Source organism: Falco naumanni, chromosome 11 (genome assembly GCF_017639655.2).
Source record: "Falco naumanni isolate bFalNau1 chromosome 11, bFalNau1.pat, whole genome shotgun sequence".
NCBI lineage: Eukaryota > Metazoa > Chordata > Aves > Falconiformes > Falconidae > Falco > Falco naumanni.
Genome location: NC_054064.1, coordinates 29,250,335 through 29,269,281, shown reverse-complemented (window position 1 = coordinate 29,269,281; position 18,947 = coordinate 29,250,335). Strand labels below are relative to the sequence as shown.

General features: G+C 44.6%; 1 protein-coding gene across 2 annotated transcripts in view; it reads left to right on the top strand.

The window, feature by feature from the left end:
* The first annotated feature begins 9,976 nt into the window (after nucleotides 1–9,976).
* Nucleotides 9,977–18,947, top strand: part of GLIS1 (GLIS family zinc finger 1) — a 207,783-nt gene continuing 198,812 nt past the window's right edge. For both annotated transcript variants that reach the window (XM_040611321.1, XM_040611320.1), the window contains exon 1: nucleotides 9,977–10,410. In XM_040611321.1, the coding sequence (XP_040467255.1) occupies nucleotides 10,059–10,410 (352 nt within the window). In that variant the 5' untranslated portion in view covers nucleotides 9,977–10,058. The remainder of the gene's footprint in view (nucleotides 10,411–18,947) is intronic.

Below are 18,947 nucleotides of genomic sequence, written 5' to 3'. Positions count from 1 at the left end.
CAACTATAAGCTGTAAGTTGTAATTAACAGTGTTATGGCTGTCAGCAGCAGGCTTAAAATGTAGACTTCTTTTTGATGCCAAAGTGCTTGAGGTCTGTCCTCCTTGTGTTGCAGTAGAGATTTGCACATGACATCTGCTAATGTGCGTGTGATTCATGGCATTCTCTGTGTATGACGGAAGAGCTTTCAAAGCTGATTGCTTTGTGGTTTCTTTAAAAGCTCCAATTCTTAAAGAGCTGTAGACTTTAAGCATTTACTTAAAAGTGCATCTTTAAGTGTATCTTGTGCTGGTGAATGTAAGTATACGAGAATATGAAGTGTATGTTGGGTGCCCTCTGAAGATGTGGTAACTTGGTGCACAACTCAAACAGGGATACCATCTTATTCTAGTTTTGGCTTTGGGAATAATTATATTCCTCTGGCAAACTGCTGGTGTTTCAAGTCCTCTTTATGTACTTCTGTCTTAACATAAAAATAATCAGTCTGTGAAGCTTCAGTGAGGTATGGGAAGAGTCAAGTTCATTTCTGCATTCTGGGCGAGGGAAAAATAAAGCCTTTTTACAGTTGGTTTTTATGTAACTGCAGTTAAATTGGAGCCCTCAAGCCTGATTAATATTTCTTATCTGTTTAATCATCTCAAAGCTGAGCTGCATCTTCTTGCTGGATTGCCTATCACATGTACAAGTGAAGCTGACAGTGTGCTGGTAACCTTGTGAACTACCTGCCTCTCCCAACAGGTCAGCTGTAGTCAAGACTATCTGAAATGATTTCCACTGCAGCTGCAGAAAGGTGTGCAGTTGATGGTTCAGGTCTGTTTTCCTGTTGCAATGGAGTAATGAAATAGAAGCTTTAACTCTTAAATATGTAAATACAGAAAAAATACCCTGTCCTGCTTAATACTGAGATGTAACTTTTAAAATTTGGGCTGTGCGTGGACAAATGCAGTGGCCCCGGTCCTTGGAATTACTGCACACTGCTGTACCCGAGGGAGCTGGGCAGGAGCACTTTGCCACTTTGGAGAATTGTCTTGATGCCAATTACAGCTCAGGGCTTGAATACACCCTTGAAATGAAGTGGTTTCGATTCTGTTGCTGCTTACTTTGAACAGAGGCTGTATTGTGTGTATTGCACTTGGTGTCTTCGGGCCTCCAGCAGCCATCTTCCCACCTACTGAGATACACGTACGGCTCTGAGGACAAGGCACGCACCCCTGCAGATGCATCCAGCTGCAACTATGGAAGTATCAATCTCTTGCTGATGAATTTGCTGGTACCTGTTCGGTCACAGGCAAGTTGTGTAATCAGTGGGCTATGGGCTCACCAGACCTCCCCCCCCCCAGCTGCTGGAACTGGCTGTGTGTGAGATCTGATGCTCTGCCTGGGGGGATGGGGGGTTGGGTATATGTGAGTCCATGTGAGGTGGCCCTAGGAGCACCCTCGGCTGCGGAGGCTCTTCTTGCTATGCGCATTCCCCAGGGGATAAGTGGTGGCAGCTTGCAGTGCTTGCATGTTCAGGCAGGCATTTCATAGCTGCAGGGCTTGGCACGCTGATGGCAGCCTTGCTCCTACCACTCCTAACACCACCTTTCTACAAAGATGCAATAAAAAGGCGAAGGTCTGGGTGGAATCATCACAGATGCTGCAAGCCCAGGACCCTCTCCCACAACCCATACTCCCATTTTCCCCTATGGTCTTGGTATTTTCCATCACCAGTACTGTGTTAATGTTATTTGCTATGTGGATCAAATGCATCTGGGTGCTGTGGACGTACCTGGAATGTTGTTTGCCAAGCTCTTGTGTTTTAACCGGACGTTCTCACATCAGAACTGTTGCTTTCCCTTGCTGCAGACTCATGGTAGAGAATTGCATCTGGCATATCTGCTTTGGACAAACCTGTAGTACAAACAAACCGTGCAGCTCCCTTGTGTCCAAGAGAACAGCCTGAGAGCAAAACCTACACCATACTCTGTTTTCAGAAGACAAAGAAATAAATTAGAGAAGACCTCACCTTTCTGCCCTTGTTAAAATCTTGGGACTACAGAAGAGCTAGTTAGTCAGTAGAAAAATGAACATGGTGTCTCTGGAGCCTGCCATGAGATCAAAACACAAATTCGAGGGGGAGCAGTTTCCTGGGTGGCCTGCTGGATATGCTAGCTGATTCCTCTAATAGGTGATGATGGCATAGGAATTCTCTCTCTTTTTTCTGTGGTTTTTTTTTTTTAATCCCTCTAAAGATTCAGCTCCTGATGTAGGAAGAATTTCAGAGAAAACTGTGGCCTAAAACGTGTACTCATCAAGGGAACCAAGTGCTGAGCGTATAGTGAGTTTGCCTCCCTCCCCTGCCCCAAACACACAGAAAATATAGGCTTTGCCCTTTGCTTCTTAAATAACTTTTAATTCCGACTATTAAAACACAGTGATGGGGCAAGCTGTTGTATTTAACTGCGTCTTGTCTGGAAAGGCATGGTGAAGAGCCCTGGAGTGAATTTTTAAGGAATGGGGAGTGGGACTATATAGCTGCCTGTGAGTCAAAGATTGTTACAGGTTGTGTGTAAGCATCATTCGCCACTCTTGCTCAGCAAGCTCCAGCTGTGGGCTTAGTAATGTTGGATGTTTTGGATCAAGAGGCCGGCAGGGTGCCTGCTTCCAGGGCAAGCTTTGAGGACCAGGTAGATGGGGTACCAGCTCTGTAAACCACTGGGTTCCCTGTCCGTTTACCAGCAGAGATCACTGCTCAAAGCAGGTTTGGGGAAGCGCTGGGCTGTGGATCTTGTTGTCAGTGGTGGTACAAAGTTTGAGCACAGAGCTGCAGCTCACCGTTAGATACAGGAGGGAGCTGCTGCATTTGCAGACCCTGGCAGTCAGGTCTGGGGAAGGCTTCATCAGCAACCACAACGAGTGCTGTAGGGAGAGAAAGCCCAGTCTCATAGTGCAAGTTGAACCCTGCCAGGGAGAAATGGGTTTGTCCTTGCCTCTATCACGGAGATCCTGTGCAGCTCTTCACGGGTGGCCACTCTTTGCAAGTCTCCTGGTTTCTGCATGATCTGTTTGGGAGACCAAGAGTTGAGTTTAACTGATGGGAGTGGAAATGTGTTCTACCACATACAATGAAGAGAAGTGCTAAATTACCTGGAGTGAGGGAAGCAGTCAGTCTTTGTCACAAGTTTAGTGCTCAAACTGAAGCTTTTGGCTTGTGGGTCTCCATTGTAAAATGGGGCTTAGTCTAACTCCACCCTCCCTCACCTCCAATGAGGGTAACACAGTATTTGTTTGCAAATTGGTAGGCCTCTGCAGTGATGGACACCAAAGAAATGCCCTGGAGTAAACCAACAGTTCTGTATTTTGCACAGGGTTTCGTTGATGTGCAGTAAATAGAATTCAATATGTGGTCCAGACACCAATAAAGAGAGAACAGAAGAGCATCTAGCTGCACATTCAGCAGTCACTATCTTCAGTGCAGTGGATATATGGATCCCCAGGCAAAATAACTGTGGGAACATGTTATAATGTTAGTACTGTAACTCATTTATAGTAGACGTGAATCAAGGTTGTACCAGCAGTTCTAGGCCTGGCATGTCCCAGTGCTGAGGACTGGATTTTACAAGCTGAACATTTTTAAGTTGTGCTGTCCTGGGTTTTTTGTTTATTTATTTACAAGTTAAGTTTATTTTACTACCTCTGTTGTGCATGCATGGTGTGAGAGATGAATCTGTTTATGGACTGATGCTGAGAAATAGTACAGATGAACTTTTGAAGAAGCTAACTGCAGGTGTAAACAACCATATCCTGAATGGAGGCTGGTCAAACCCTTCTTTAGATGTTGTTTTCCTGAAAGTTGTCTAGAAAGATCTGCCCATTAACTGGAGAGGCAGGAGGGAGGGACACATCTGTAGTGTTACAGTGGCTTTTGGAGATGCTCGTCATTTCTTGTAGTCTTTGCAAGAAAGACGAAGGTGGATTCAAGATTACTGTATAATTTTTCCAAAATGTGCTAGCTATTGAAAAGACGCTTGTTTTTAAAAGATAAGTCACAGTGAGGAGTTTCTTTTTTCTAACTACAAGAGCTATAAACAAATCTGTAAGTTATGAGGCAATAGTTGAGGGCATTGCTAGATAATGTGTGGTCAGTTTGACCCTGCTGTCTTAATTTAGGAGGTCATTTTAAAACCACTATAAAGAGGGACTTTGTGCTGCCTTAAAGGGATATAGGCAATCTCTAAGAAGCGGGCATACTTATGGAGACAATCCCTTTGGCTCAGTTTTTGTTTGGTTGTTTCTTTTTTACTATCTGTGGTGCAGTAAATTAAAACAAAAACAAGTCTGGACTTGGCATACCTTTGTAAATAAACTGCTGTGTGTGAATCGACAGCTTGTTTGCGACCAGGTTATTTATAACAAAGTTGGTTATTTCTCCCACTGGAGAGCTTGTTTTGCCCTGTATTAACAGAATGCTTATGGTAACACCTCCCACCTCTGTCTATACTGCAGCAGTTAGACAAAGGCCTCACAATTCCAATTGTGTCCTTTTGAAATTTAATTTTGTTGCCTGCTGGAGTAGAAGCAGGGATTTCAGTGGGTGAACTAGAGATTAATACTTCAACTCTGCTTGTTTGCTCTGTGCAGCTCACCTTACCTGTATCCGTTCTGCTTCATTCCTCTCCTCTCACGGAAGAACTGCTTGGGGAACTGGAGTTTTCAGCTTCTATGAGTTTCTCAAAGATCCGGTTTGTGACCAGCTATAATGCTGAGGGCAGTTACAACCGTCCATTCCTGACAAAGGTAAAGAGCACATTTTCAAGACTGGATTTGGTGAGCTGGGGTCCCCTTCACATAATGTCTTTTTCCCCTCTCCTGCTTCCCTCTCCTTTTACAGATGATCTCTCATTGTCCTCATGTGTATTCATTGCCCAGGCAGCATCATCTCAAAGCAGGACAGCTGCTTCTCTGCTTGTGCAGCTGTGACCACAGGGGCTCATGCTGGCTGGAACAAAGAGGCTGCATGTCTGCAAAAGCACCTGTAGACCCTGAGAAAATCACTGTCATGGTGATGACCTGATCTTGGCTGGTATCAGCAGGGAAAAACTGAAGTATCTAACTTGTTTCAACTTTGTTTTTCTCCTCACTGCTCTGTGAAAGGTTTGAGTTGGGCCTGGTATGATACAACCCTGTGTGTGCTCACAGCACAGTTATGCTAACTGTGCTGGTGCAGGACTGCCTGCCTTCTGTGGCTGACACATCCAGGAGGTTGGGTGTCACAGCCTTGTTCTACCATCACCAATACCCAGAACCACGAGGGCAGAGAACTTGTAGATGTTTCAGTGCCGTCAGGCTACAAGACACCAGTTGGCAAAAGTAGCCCAGTTGTGCCAGTGACTGTCTGTGTCCTGGCTTTTTCTTAGTTGCTGTGAGGTTTGATTTCACCCCAGCCTGAGCTAGTCTTAGACTATTGTTTTCTCTTTCTTTGGTCACCAACTAAGAGTTCAATGGGTGGATGGGTAAGTCTCTGGTTACCTATTGATTGTGTCCTACTCACTTGACCCAGCAAGAGGATATTCAGGCAAGCAGTTGCATTCTTCTGGATGTTTTTTGTATCCCAGATTGCAACCTCACCTTTCATATCTGACTTGAAATGAAGCAACTCCCAGGGGTTATCTTCAGGGACTGAAGATGGCCTGTCTGCCTCAACTGGAAAGTCTGCTTTGGTGATGGTGACTTAACAGAGCGAAGAGGCAACTGGGCTAGCTGTGGGTCATGTTATGACCCCTGACCACAGCCCTTGGCAACCAGAAATGTTGAACAAAAAGGCTAATATGGAGAAATCTCTTCCCCATTCTGCTAAAGGGAGAGTATTGCTGTCATGGGGAGAGAGGCCAGTGACTGGTATTCACAAGGACACAAGGAGGGGAGACGTCTGTCTAGCTCATGGATGTAGTGACAACACTGGGTGAATCAGTATTTGTTGTACAGCTTGTGCATACAGCGAAGTCATGGTGACCCAGGGCATAAAACAGTCTTAGCAGCCACGATTGCACTTGCTTGGCCTTTGTTCCAGAACCAAAACATACCAAGTGTCTTCTGATTCAGCAGGGAGAGAAGGGGAACTGCTTAACTCTTTCATCAGTGCAATGATTCAAGGGGTACTTGTTCTTCCCATGTCTGTGGGCTTGCTGGAGGAGCCAAGTAATTGCTTTGGAACAGCTCTAGGTGTGGTGTGTCTATCAGGCACAGTTTAGATCTGGAGGAGGATGTCCATCCACTGCCTGCTTCTCTTGCTCACACCCAGGGATGGGCACTCCCAGCCGGATAGTCCCAGCAAAGACAGGGCAGCTGCCAAATGCCTCACTCAAAACTGAGGAAATGGTGGTCTAAGAGAAAGTTTGAGCCCGTGGGGCCTCATTTCCTATTGAAGGAATGTAGGAAAGCAGCTTGAGCTATGCAGTCTACATCTCTTTGAGATAATCTGCCATGGACAAATCTACCTTGCTGTGAAGGGCCTTAATCCTACACACTATTGAAGCTTGGAGCTGTGATGTGCTGCAGTCTGAAGCCTTCCTGGTTTTGTGGTTTTTGTTGTTGTTGTGGTGGGTTTTTGTGTGTGTGTGTGTTTTTTTCTTTTTTTCTTTTATTTGGGGGGGGTTGGTTGGTTGGTTTTGTGTGGGGTGTTTTTTTGTGTGTGTTTTTGTGGTGGTGGTTGGTTTTGGTTTTTTTTTTTGGGGCAGCTCAGAGGGTGCCCAGAGCTCGGGGCAGGCTCTGTGCCCCCACCTGCCCGCGGAGCAGCCCAGCCCTGGGCTATTGCTGAGCGAGTGGCGGCACCTGCCGGTGTTTTGCAGAATATGCCGGATAATGGTGATCAGAAGAAATAGAATTAATCAGCGTATCCGAGCTGGATGCGCCTGGCCTGAGATAGGGAATGCAGAATGATCTGGGGTAACGAGGTCAGAGCATCCGAGGTGCTGAAGCTGTCCTTTTTCCTGCTTGCTGTGGCAAGATCCCTAACCATGGAAAGAAAATCTCTCTAGGAAGTTGCACCATATATGCAAAACTATGTGTTTTCTAGGAAACCCCCTCTAGTTTAGATATTTGGGCAGTGCGTATCAATATAGTTGTAATAATTTGCACAAGATGAGCCCGTGTCCAGGATCCACCTAAACACTACTTTTTTCCTGTACAGGAAGCAGTGGGATCACCCTGGTTACACTGTGTTCTGGAATAATATTTCCTTCAGTAAATTTTACAGCCTCTTCACGTCACTGGGGTTTAGACTGTTACCACAGTGTATTTGTGTCTTAGAAAACTGCTGTTTCTGGTAGCATTGCCAGGTGCCTTTAGCATTTCCAAATCAAAGAAAAAGAGTGGCTTGGTCCTGAGGGCCCCATAGATGGATGGGACTGGGGAATGGATGTAGGTTTGTAGGCAGAGCACTGAGACGTGTTGTGTGGCTGTAGAGAACAGCCATGCAGAGTGATAATGTATGCTGGAAATTTTTACTTTGTTTTTAATAAATCCCCAGGATATCACCCTTAAAATTAAGTGTTTGTGCCAGCTAGCTGATACTTAGTTTTGTTTCCAATAGAGGTAAGGTGGGAATCTCTCCCTTGTAGCATTTTGCTCCCACTAACATATTCTGAGGACACTTACAGGTTTTCAACTGCATTTGTCAGAGAGCCATTACCTTCTGACAATTTAAGATGTGGCCTTAGAGAATAGAAAGACCCTATTACTGCCCTTGTTGAGGTGAAAGGCTGGCAAGCTCCTCCTTTGGTAGACCTCAGGGCATTCATTCTGGGCAGGAAGAAGGAGAGGCACTGCAAATGAGACTTCATTAGGACTGCTGCTCCCAGAACTGCTTGTTCCATCTCAAGGTCTCGTGTCTTTTGTGGAAACTTGCCTCCACAGCATTCATAGCATTTGCCAAGAAAAAGTCATGTCCTCCTGTCTTGACCGTTCCTTTACTCCACAGGGTGGCATATGTTATTAAGGGGTTGGACAGAACTGTGAGCAAGGCACTCTGTGCAGCATGTGCATTGCCAGAAGATAAAGATATCTGTCATCTAGCTGTGGGACACTCCTCAGGAGGGGCGTAGCAAGATGCTAGTTCAGTAGCTGTCCCTCCTTCTGCTTGTGCTAAATCTCCCAAGCCTCTGCTGTAGGTTTGATGTGAACAGGCATGATTTCCAGCTGGAGGTCTGTCTCATTTAGACCTGTGTAAATCAGATTGTAAATCAGACAGATCTGATTTACACCTGTGGAAATCAGGGGTGACTCTCAGTCACTCCTATCTTTGAGCTGTCCTGGTGTGTTACAGAGCTGCTGTGCTGTACCTGTGCTGATGGCAGCATGTAGGGCAGCAGGGTGCAGACACCCCTGAGCCAGCAGAGAGTGGGCTGGTAAACCTTGCTGGTGCAAAGCTGCACATCATAGCTCAGCCTGCATTTGCTTGGAACTAGGCCCAAGCTAATAAACCCAGCTAGATTGCTTCCAGACCTGAGCTGGCCCAGGAGGAGCCAGCGCAAATGTCACTGCTCTGTGCTGCATGCTCTGAGCTAGCCTCATTGTCCCTGCCGGAGCGGGCCAGCTCCAGGCACCTGTGGGACAGGAAGGGAGTGATGCATGGCCCACCGTATTGAGAACAGCACTGAATGCACCCCAACCTGCGTCATCCAGGAGCTGCCTTGGCCAGGTTGTACCCCCCTCTGCCACATCTCCTGCCTCGTAGGCCCTTGGCCAGGCTTTTGCTCTCTCCCGCTGCAGTTGCTGTGGCTTTTGCACAGGAGTTGTTTATAGGGTGCTGGTGGGTGGCTGGGTGTTCGCGGGGGCCTTGTGGCGCCCCGTGGTGCCTGCCTGGCCCGGGGGCAGCCGGGTGCAGGTTCCCTGGGGACTGGCACTGAGACCCGCGGGGCCTGCGGGCAGAGCGGGGGAAGGGTCCGGGCCTGCGGGCGGGCACGGCGAAGGTATGGGGTGCCCAGCCCGCTCCCCTTCTCCAGCTGGGCGAGGCCGTGAAGGCCGGGCCGCCGGGCAGCCCCCGCCGCGCCGCTGTCAAAGCCCCGAGGGGCGGCCCCGGCGGCACAGCCCTCCCCCTGCCCGCCCCGACTGGCCCGAGCGAAGGGCTGGCCCCGCCGCCGCGCCGGGGTAATGGCCCGGGCCGCCTTCACTCTGGCAGCCGGCCCTGCGGTGGGGGAGCGGGGCTGAGCCCATGAGCCCGGCGCGGCGGCAGGACGAGGCGCGGGGGCGGCGGGAGCCGGCGGCCGGCACGTCCCCCCGGGCGTCCCCTCCCAGGTAGGAGCGCGGGGGCGCGGCTGTCACAGCCGCCGGGGCGCTGCCCGTTCACACGCGTCGCCGCGACCGGTGACCCAGGGGCCGCCGTGAGCCCCGGCGTGAGCGCCCGGCGTTGGCAAACACGCCCTGCACGGGGCTGTGTGCGCTGCCGCCGCGTCCGCGGTTGCCTGGGCGGCCGCTGCTTGGATGCCTCAGCTGAAAGGCACCGGCCTCGGCGCAGCCCCGGCCGTGGGCCGGGCCCCCCGCCCCTCCCAGCCCGGTTCGCCTTCCCGGGAGCGGTTGGGAAAAGCCCGGCGGTGTTGCCTAGAGAGGGAGGGAAGCGGACGCGCGGCGCCAGCCTCCCTGTCCCTCACGGGCGAGCGGCCACTCGGTTCTAACGCCCTCCACGGCCCCCCCCCCCCCGCCCCGCTTCTTCCCGCTCCGGCCGGGTGCGCGTGAGAGCGCGAGTGAGGCTGTAGGCGCGCTACGCGTCCCGCGGGCGGCGGTTAACGGCCGTTGGCGGCGCGCGCGGGGCTGAGGTGAGCGGGGCTGAGGTGAGCGGGCTGGAGGCGGCGAGGCTGAGGTGAGCGGGGCTGGAGGTGAGCGGGCTGGAGGCGGCGGGGCTGGAGGTGAGCGGGCTGGAGGTGAGCGGGCTGGAGGCGGCGGGGCTGGAGGTGAGCGGGCTGGAGGCGGCGGGGCTGGAGGTGAGCGGGCTGGAGGCGGCCGGGCTGCGGCGGCCGCCGGCGCTGACACCCTGTGCCGCTCGGTGCAGGAGAGCGGCGAGGGCCCTGGCAGCCGGCGGACATGCACTGTGAGCTCTCAGGGGGTCAGAAAGCCAGCGCCGGGCCGGCCCGCTTCGAGGGGACCGATAAATGCCAGGGAGCGTCTCTGAAGGAACTGCCGCGGGTGACTCGTCCCAGCACTGGTAAAGCTCTCTTGAATCCTCAGATGTCCTTTAAAATAAGTGTCAGCAACGGCAGTGACCATACGGAGACTCAGCAGAGCGCCCCTGAAATGTCAGCACCTCTGCTAGATTTCGTCCCCAAAAGACCAAGCATATTCGAGAGGATCCCAATTCTGCCAAGGGCACAGGAGCTGCGATGTGCTAGAGGCTCTAAAGATTATTTTCAGCAGCAGAAACATCAAAGCGTGAAGGGTGAGTTTAAAAATGCATGAACTGAATGCTAACACCACCAAAAAAAAATACTTACCAACCGACCAAAAACGTGTATCGTGTTTTTAATTCCGCACATCCCCCCGCCGATGTTTTCTAATTTGTTTATTTAGCTGTAAGTTTAAAAACTTTTTTTCTGTGCACTTTGGCGCAGAGGATATAACAGTCTTTTTTTGCCATGAGAAGCAGAGTGTTTCTCAATATTCTTTAAAAATCCTGAGACCCGATGTTCTTTAGTTCTCCTGAGTGACTGCTACTTGGTTTGGTTGCTTCTTGGAGGCAGTTGTTTTGAGGATGGTGCTGAACACTGGGTTAGTCTGTCCTGTGCCTGAGCGTGCGTGTGGGGTGTTTGTTTGTGAGTATGCCTGACTGACAATAAATGCCTAGTTCTTATTCAGCAGTTTCACCACGGTTGCTTGGATTTATAGTTTGTATTTCAAGGAGGTGTTACAAATGCTGGATTCAGGCAGTGGCTCCTCAGACTTGGGATTCCTGGTGCCTGGAAAGGCATGCCGTAAGGTCAAATTCTGCTAGTTAACAAATGCCTAATTTTCATCTATCCATTGTTAAAGAAGTGGCGCTGAAGTTAGGTTAGGAATTGCCCACTAAAATCTGTAAGTTATCTGTTTGAACTAGAACTTGTTAATTGGCTGGAATTTGTTAATTGAAATTTAGTTTTAAAATAATCCCTATAAAGTATCACTGGATGGGATCAGAGGGAATTCAAGCATTCCTTTATGCTACAAAGCTACTTGCAGAGACACATGTGCATCTAAGGTTATTAATTATTAAAGCAATGTTTTCTGTAACATTAAAAAGGTGGTTCTCTTTTTTTTTTCTTCTCAGTCCTTTCTCATTCTGTTTTAGAGATGTAGATGCTGCTGTCTTGTTGGTGTAAGGCAGTTTCCACCAGCATTTTTTCAGTGCATCCCTTTCTATCCATTCTTCTTAAAAATAAAAGTAGACTGCATGCCCTTGAACTAGTAACACTTTCTTTTGTGAGCTTGTTACCTAGGGCGATAGCACCTTTCATTGCCATGAAGTTATGTTAATGAACACCTCAATCTGTGCTAGGTCTGTCCAGCTAACTGTAGGATGTGTTTGTTCATCACCAGTGAATAGAGAGTAGAGCAGCAAGTTATAAATTACCTTTTTTATTTTTCTGTTTGTTAATGCTGCAATTGTCCTCTCCTGATTTAAAAAAAAAAAAGGTTGTTAATGTTTGGCAAGAATGAAATGAAGGTCTGTTACACAGAACCACGTTTGGAGGGGGGAGAAGGAGGATTCACAAAGTATGAAGGGATGGCTACGAGTCTAGTACTGCCGTGCTGCTGTGACTGCTGCTTGTAGAAGGGACTCATGAGATGTTCAAGCCCTTGTGGTCCCATGAGTGAGGTTGGTGCCACTTGACTAGGGTTTGTGCCAGCTTCAAATCCTACCTGTGCATTGCCCTACTCAAGCAGACTGTTGAAGCCCTTTCCTCCACCCCCCCCACCCCACCCCCTGCCCCGGCCTTTTCCCTTTGAGCTAGTTAGTCCTCTCTTCATGCATATTCCTCTTGTGCAGAGGGCAGGGGTGTAGGGAGGGAAAGAAGAAAAGAGTAATTTCCATTCATTTGGGACTTTTGTAGTAGGTGTAGGTGGGTGTGGGAGAAAGTTGCTAATTCATCTTTCCTGACTGATCAATTTCCCCTTTTCACCACTGGGAAAAAAATTGTGTTCTAAGTTTTGTTGCTGTTTTTTGTTTAATGTATTTTCTGTCCAGGGTGTTACCTTGTGGTTACTTCAGTGTATGGGTGACTTGAGTCATGGGTCTAAGTAGGAATTATCCATGGGCAGGATAGGGTTCGTTTACTGAGCGTGGTGATTTGATGGATAATGTTGGATTTTTCTAAAGACAGCAGCACTGGGTTTTTTTGGATGGGTTTTTTTGTTTTCTATTTGCTTTTTGTTTCTTTTTTCACTGTGAAGATATTTTCAGAAGTTAGGGAAAGTAAAATTTTAGGCTAGAGTCTGATTTGAAATGTGTGGGCTGTGCTGCTTCTGACCTGTATGGTGTCAGCAAGTGCCTTAATGTCCGCTTGGGCATTTTGGAGTTCTCCCACTGACTGCTGCAAGCTGCCAGCCCCTGCTCAGCACCCTATGCTTCTGAGTCAGCTCCACAAAAATAACAGAAGTCACTCAATTGCTCACTCTGAGCTAACTCTAAAGTCAGAGCTCTGTGTATCTGAAGCGAGCTACGCTGCAGATGAGAGAGCTGCTGATCTTTCAAGGAGTGGTGTAAACCATCTCCCAAGAACCTTGGTTCTCTCAGGAAGATAAAGAAGCAGGGACAGCTGTATGTGGATACGATATAACAAGGTATAGCTAAGAAGTGGGAATGAGGGAAATATTCAGATATACCTAGTAAAAGATTTTGGGAAGGAAACTGATGACAGCTTGATTTCAGATCATTGTGCTGTGCATCCCCTGCTTTCCAGCCCCAGAGTACCATGTACCCAGTAATTCCCTCTGCAATCTGGGTTAGATTACAGAATGTGCCTCCTGGTTTTGGTTTATCCACAGTTGAAAGCTGCAAATAGGGAGGGTAAAAGACACTCTTTAACAAGAGCAAAACCAATTTTTTATAGTTGTCTGTAAAAAAAAACCCTTTTTTTTCTGAACATGCCTTTACTATTTTATTTTTTTTCAAAAAGAATGAATCAAAATGATACACTACCCTACTAATAAAAAGGTCAGCTTTGAAGTAATCACAATGGGGAAAATGCATCCTGCTGTTGTAATGTCTCTGTGCTGTTACTCCACTGCTTCACAGTGTTTAAGTTATGATCCTGCAAAATGCTTCCGTGCCTGAGCAAATCTTTTTGCATGAACAGCCAAACAAAAACTTGAGGGGTGGTGGTGAGGGTTACTTCTGGGAATCAGATCATTTGGGTCTAAACTTTGCAGTATGGAGCTGTTGGTTGTTTACCAAAAATACCAGCATTTTAGAATTGTACTTCATGTTTTGTTCTGTTGGGGAGCTGTTTAAAATAAACACTCAGTTTTCACCCAGCCTCCCCCTTCTGGTATGATTGGTTGTGATACACACCATGCTTTTCTTGATCATTGATTTCCCTGCGTGTCACACAGCAGAGTAGTTGCACCCAAACAGTGCTTCTTAGAGGCATTTGTGGTCTGCTTGGTATAGAATAACTGTACCATAAGGTATAAAGTCCATTTTACGTTTTCCTGGGATTCTGTGGTTTTGGTTCTGTTTTGTTGAATTTCATGCTACAGTATTACCATTTTGAAAGTAACACAGGGCAAAATAATTATTGTCAACAGGAAAGAAACTTTTGGGAAAGAAAGGTTTGGTGGTGACAAGAGTGATCTATAAAGATATCAAATATCTCAGGTTTTTAAATGACATTGATTATGGTTGTTACCAGGAAACGTTTTTCCTTTTCATTCTTTTCCAGTTTCGTTCAGTGTACCTAATTTGTGACTCAGTAGAAATGACGAGATTTATCCTGTTAGTTGTGCCACTGGGAAATCATCCAAATGGCCCAGACCTTTGCAGTAACCACTTCAGATATTAACTTACAGTGGGCAAAACAATAAGCTGTTTGGGTTGCAGTACTTGGATATTTTCTTGTTGAGAGTATTTTTTATTCAGACAAGAAGAAAGTGGGTTGGGGTTTATTTTGTGGCATTTTTTGTTGGTTTTTTTTTTTTTTTTCAGCTGTAGCTGCTTTTGGCAAACATACAATGTATTGAGGTGTATTAATTTTCCTCTGCTGTTGAGGAGGGTTGAATCTTGCCATTTCAACCCTCTGTGACTATTCCCTTGGTTAACAGGACAGTCCTTGGATGAGTAACAGCTTATACTGTTGGGATCTTGAGCAAAAGCATATGTTTTGATTATATGACTTATTAGGTGTATAAACTGGTCTTGGGCCTGATTCTGCCATTTGCTTTCATATACCTTGTCTGTGTTCACCTGAATTATCCCACTGGAGCAAATGGGACTGTCTAGAGTTGATAAATATTATATGGGCTGATAAGGAGACAGGGAGTGGGCTCACTGGTATGGAGATCTCTATAAACACTCTCAATTTTATATAGAGCTGTAGTAAGAACTTTTTTTTTCTTTTCACTGTAGTTCTCTTGCTTGCTGCATTTAAACTGTTCACTATAGAAAGGAATTGGAAAGTTTATTTGAATAGAACTTGCAGTTATATAACTCCTTTTTATTTCATGGTCTCATGGTCTGGTTTGTTGTTTTTTTTTAATTTTTTTTTTTGTAAGGGGAGAAAGGAGAAGAAACTGCAGATTGGAGAATGTGTGCATAAAGTCGTTTGGGATAAATTGTGACTGTCTTGTCCTTCCTTAAACTGGCTAAAATACTTACTTGTCTTGAATAGGAAAATAACTTTCAGTTACTTGCTGCTGAAGGAAGTTCTAATGATTTGTGTTGCAAAATCAGAGTCACTGAATTGAAGACGACCCTTTCATGGATTTAATTTAAAAGAGGTTTAATTGTATCTAATAGTTGAATTCTTTGTTATTTAAGGGTTGGTAGTAGAGAATATTTAGTAAACACAAACCAGAAGATCTGATGATTGACCTGTCATATAAAGGTATTCAGTACTTATATCATAAAACCAAAAAGCTCTCCTTTCTGCTTCAGGAAAAAATTACAGCTACTGGAAAAAATGAAGAGAATAAATATTGTATCTATCTTAGTATTATGTAGAAGTATATGTAACAACATAGATTATAGGAAATAAGTCTGATCTGTGGAAGAGATTTTATAACTTCTTGAGTTTTACTTGAAGGAATAGAAGTAAAAAAAGAATTTACTTGTTCTGGCTTTAAAATGTTAGTTTAACACATGAAATGAAAAATGAGATAATTATATACTCTGCTAAATGGGTTGTGAAGAAAAGTATCTTTTTTCTTTTAAAGTAAGAAAAAATTTAAGATCTAAATCTTTCAAGTGCCTAAGTATGCGCATTACTGTGTTCCTGTCAGTAGTCTCATCAACTACAAATACTTTGGCCTTAGAATATTCTAAATCATGTATTCAACTATATCTAAATGATTATTCGTATGTAAGAGTTCAACCCCGTACACATATAAGCTGTTAAAGTGTATGCTGAGGGTTTTTAGTAGATTTAAGATTATATTCTGGAAGTGCTTCAAGGTTCTGTTTAGTAAAACTGCTAAAAGTAAAGTGAGTGTCTTCTGGGAGATAGTAGTACTTCATCGCAACAAAGTGTTTTGTTTTTTGGGTTTTTTTCCACTTGCAGTGGGCAAAAATGCTTAGTATGCTGAATAGGAGGGACAACATTTTACTCTAAATGATTAATATCAGTAGGAATCTTACCACTAACGTTTAGCTGCGTCAGTATTTCAATCTTACAGAAGTTCTTTATCCTGTGTACAGGGAAAAAAGTTGTAGAACAAATAACAAGCTTGTATTAAATCCATCTGTAAACTGGGAAGTGGAATAATATATGGACTACAAAGAGAAATTTGTAGTACTGTGAATATAATTTCCATGTTCAGTACCATGATTACCGTTATTCTAGAAATGTGAATCTCTGCTGTTTAGTGATTTTAGAACTGTTGAAGATGTTGATGGCAGAGTAATTGGAGAGGGAATATAGATGTAAACCACTACATTTTGTGCTCCAGGTTTCTATCATTATATGTCAACAAGCTCGAACAAGGCATGCAATCTAGTAATCATTTCACAGTGCATGAAACTGCTTTTAATAGATTGTTTTTGTTTGCTTTTTTTCTCAGCCACCAAATGTTGTTTCCTAGCACATTGATGTAACTCAGAGTACAGGGTTCCAAAGCAAGGGCAGTGCTCACTAACTGTGGTACAGTGTAATCTTGCCCTACAAATGCGCAAACAATAGCAAAAGTATGTGTTTCTGAATATGGCACAGCTGTTATCTTCTCCTGAGAGCAGGGAGCGTTACAATGACATAGACAGAATGACCAGCTAAAACCGCTCGTGCTGGTTTATTGCGTTTAAATGGGGCATGTAAAAAAAGCAAGGGCCAGTTCTTCCATTCAGATAAGTATCAGTTCAGCCTACTGCAGTACTACCTTTCTGCACAGGCTTTGCAGAATAGGGGCAAAGAATTTTCCTTTTTTCTTCCCTTGCTATTACATTTCTGGCATCCAGTATGTGAAATCTCAGTTGGAACCTGGAACTTTCTGTTCTCAGAATCAGCGCTTCACTAGTAACCTGGAACAAGGACTTTTTTTTTTCTTTTTTTTTTTTTTAAATTGAGGTCATTAGTTTGGATATATTAAATGATTGTTAATGATGATTATTTGTAGAAAGGAGACTACTTGAATAACAGATGAGGCATTGCCAGAGCTGCACTAAGAAATAGATCCAAATTCTGTGTTTTAGATTATTTTAAGGTTTTGAGCATTTAGGAGTTATAAGGTTGATCTCAGTGAAATCATCACAAAGTGCTATGCTTGAGCTCAATCTTTTTCTTTCTCTTTTTTTTTTTTTTTTTTTTGGTAGTCTTTTTGCTTTACATTAATAATTATGTCTGACTTTTCTGTCATTATGTCTGAATGTATATGTGACTATTTTGCATAGTGGATTGGTAAGGAGCACTGTAATTGAATCTACCTGATCAAATTTATTCTAAGGGTTAAATGAATGCAAACCATCTTAAACTGCATTTAATTCTGGCATTTAAGTGTGTGATAAGAGGGCTTTGTGAGAGCTATAGATTTGCCAGTTGTTTTAGAATGAGGGGAAAGCAAATACATTCTTATGTGTTTTTTTGCATATTTAGCCAGAGGGAAAAACGACACTGAGGCGACATCACCACATACTGTAAAACTAACTTTTTAATACAGATCTCCATTGTTGTTTTAAGTGCTTAAGGGGTTGGTGGTTTGGTTTATTTTGGAACTTGCTGAACTATATGAAGTGTGTCTCTAGGGGCCTGGTATTTTAATACCTAGTAGAAGGTTGTATAACAGTAGATGATGTATTTTGCTTGCCTTCCAATGCTGTAAATAAATTACACGTGCTGGCTTAGGAGAACATATCTGAGGTGTAAATCAAAGGCTAATATAAGAGGAAAAACCCCAGTTAGTAATATCTTGTAACCAATTAGGTTTTTTTATTCATTTATCTATAATCAAGAGATATACAAGCAGTAATGTATATAACAATGTTACCGTAAGGCGCTTCCCAAGAAGATGTAGAGGGTCTATGATTATTTTAAATAAAGTGCTGTGTTTCACTGCTTTTTCACAGTTTGCTGTGGTTATGTCACTTAAATACTGAAGTCAACAATCCCCTAGGCAAAAAAAGATAATATAATTTTAAGCGTATTGTAAAAATTGAAATTTGATAGCTTCCACTCTATAATCCTAACTAAGTTGTGGTTGTATTAAAAGGAAAGTAGATACATGTGTCAGTTTTGGAACATAATATTTTTTTAAGTTTAAAGAATGATAAATGTGCTTCAAACAAGCAACACAACAGTTTATTAATGTTTTGCTAAATATTACATGCTTAACACAATCTCCATTCCTTTATAATAAGTTTAAATATTAATTCTTTGGAATGCTAGATGCCTAAAGCTAGATAGTAATGCTGTGCAGTTTCAGATATCTAGGAGTGGGCTTGTGAAACAGGATATTTAACTGCAAGAGATGAGTAGCACATTTCAGAGTTATTAGGGCAGAACAACAATGCAAGAGGATGACTTAAAGTTACAAAATTGTTTTCTGTGCATGAGGCTTAAATACCTTTGAGTTATTTATTTGAAATACAAGAGTAGATTTCCTATGTATGTAAGTTCTAGATTGCATTTACTTACTATTATTTTGTTTAACTTATTTTTAGCCGCCTGCCCCTCTCTAAAGCAGCTGGCTTTGATTTAACCTGAATCCTTCACTAAGAGCAAATGATCAGTCACTTACTGATGACTGTGTTATGCTCGTTGAGGGTACATCTCCATAGTGGAAGACACTTAAGAGAGAAGACTAAATAGGACAGGAAGGGTGCTTGAGGAATGCAGCAATTTGCATTCAGAAGGACTCATTTCAGTCTAAAGCAGCTCTCCCTTACTGTTTGTTCCTTATGTAGGTCCTGCCTACCACCCAACCCCTGCCATCTGTGCTGGACAGAGAAGAGAGAGTTAAAGTGAGAACAGATAAAAGAGGAAATTTCTGTTTTAATACTCAGTATTTTCTGGGAAAATCCCAGAAAGGATTTAACATGAGGTTTCATAACTCTTGCTTTGCCCTGCTGCTCCTGCTGAAATTGCAGGGAGTTGTAGCATTGACGTCAGGAGGAGGCCAGTACTGAATGTTTTTGAAAGTCCTACCCATGCGCTTCTGGGGCACAGAAGAGAAGATGGAAGTGTTAAACTCTCTACCAGAGAGAAAAATGTGCCAGCAGAAGCAGCCCAGTAGCTCACATGCCATGGTCAGTCAGCATAGCACGTTCACCTTTAATTTTTCTTCCTGTTCAAGATCCTG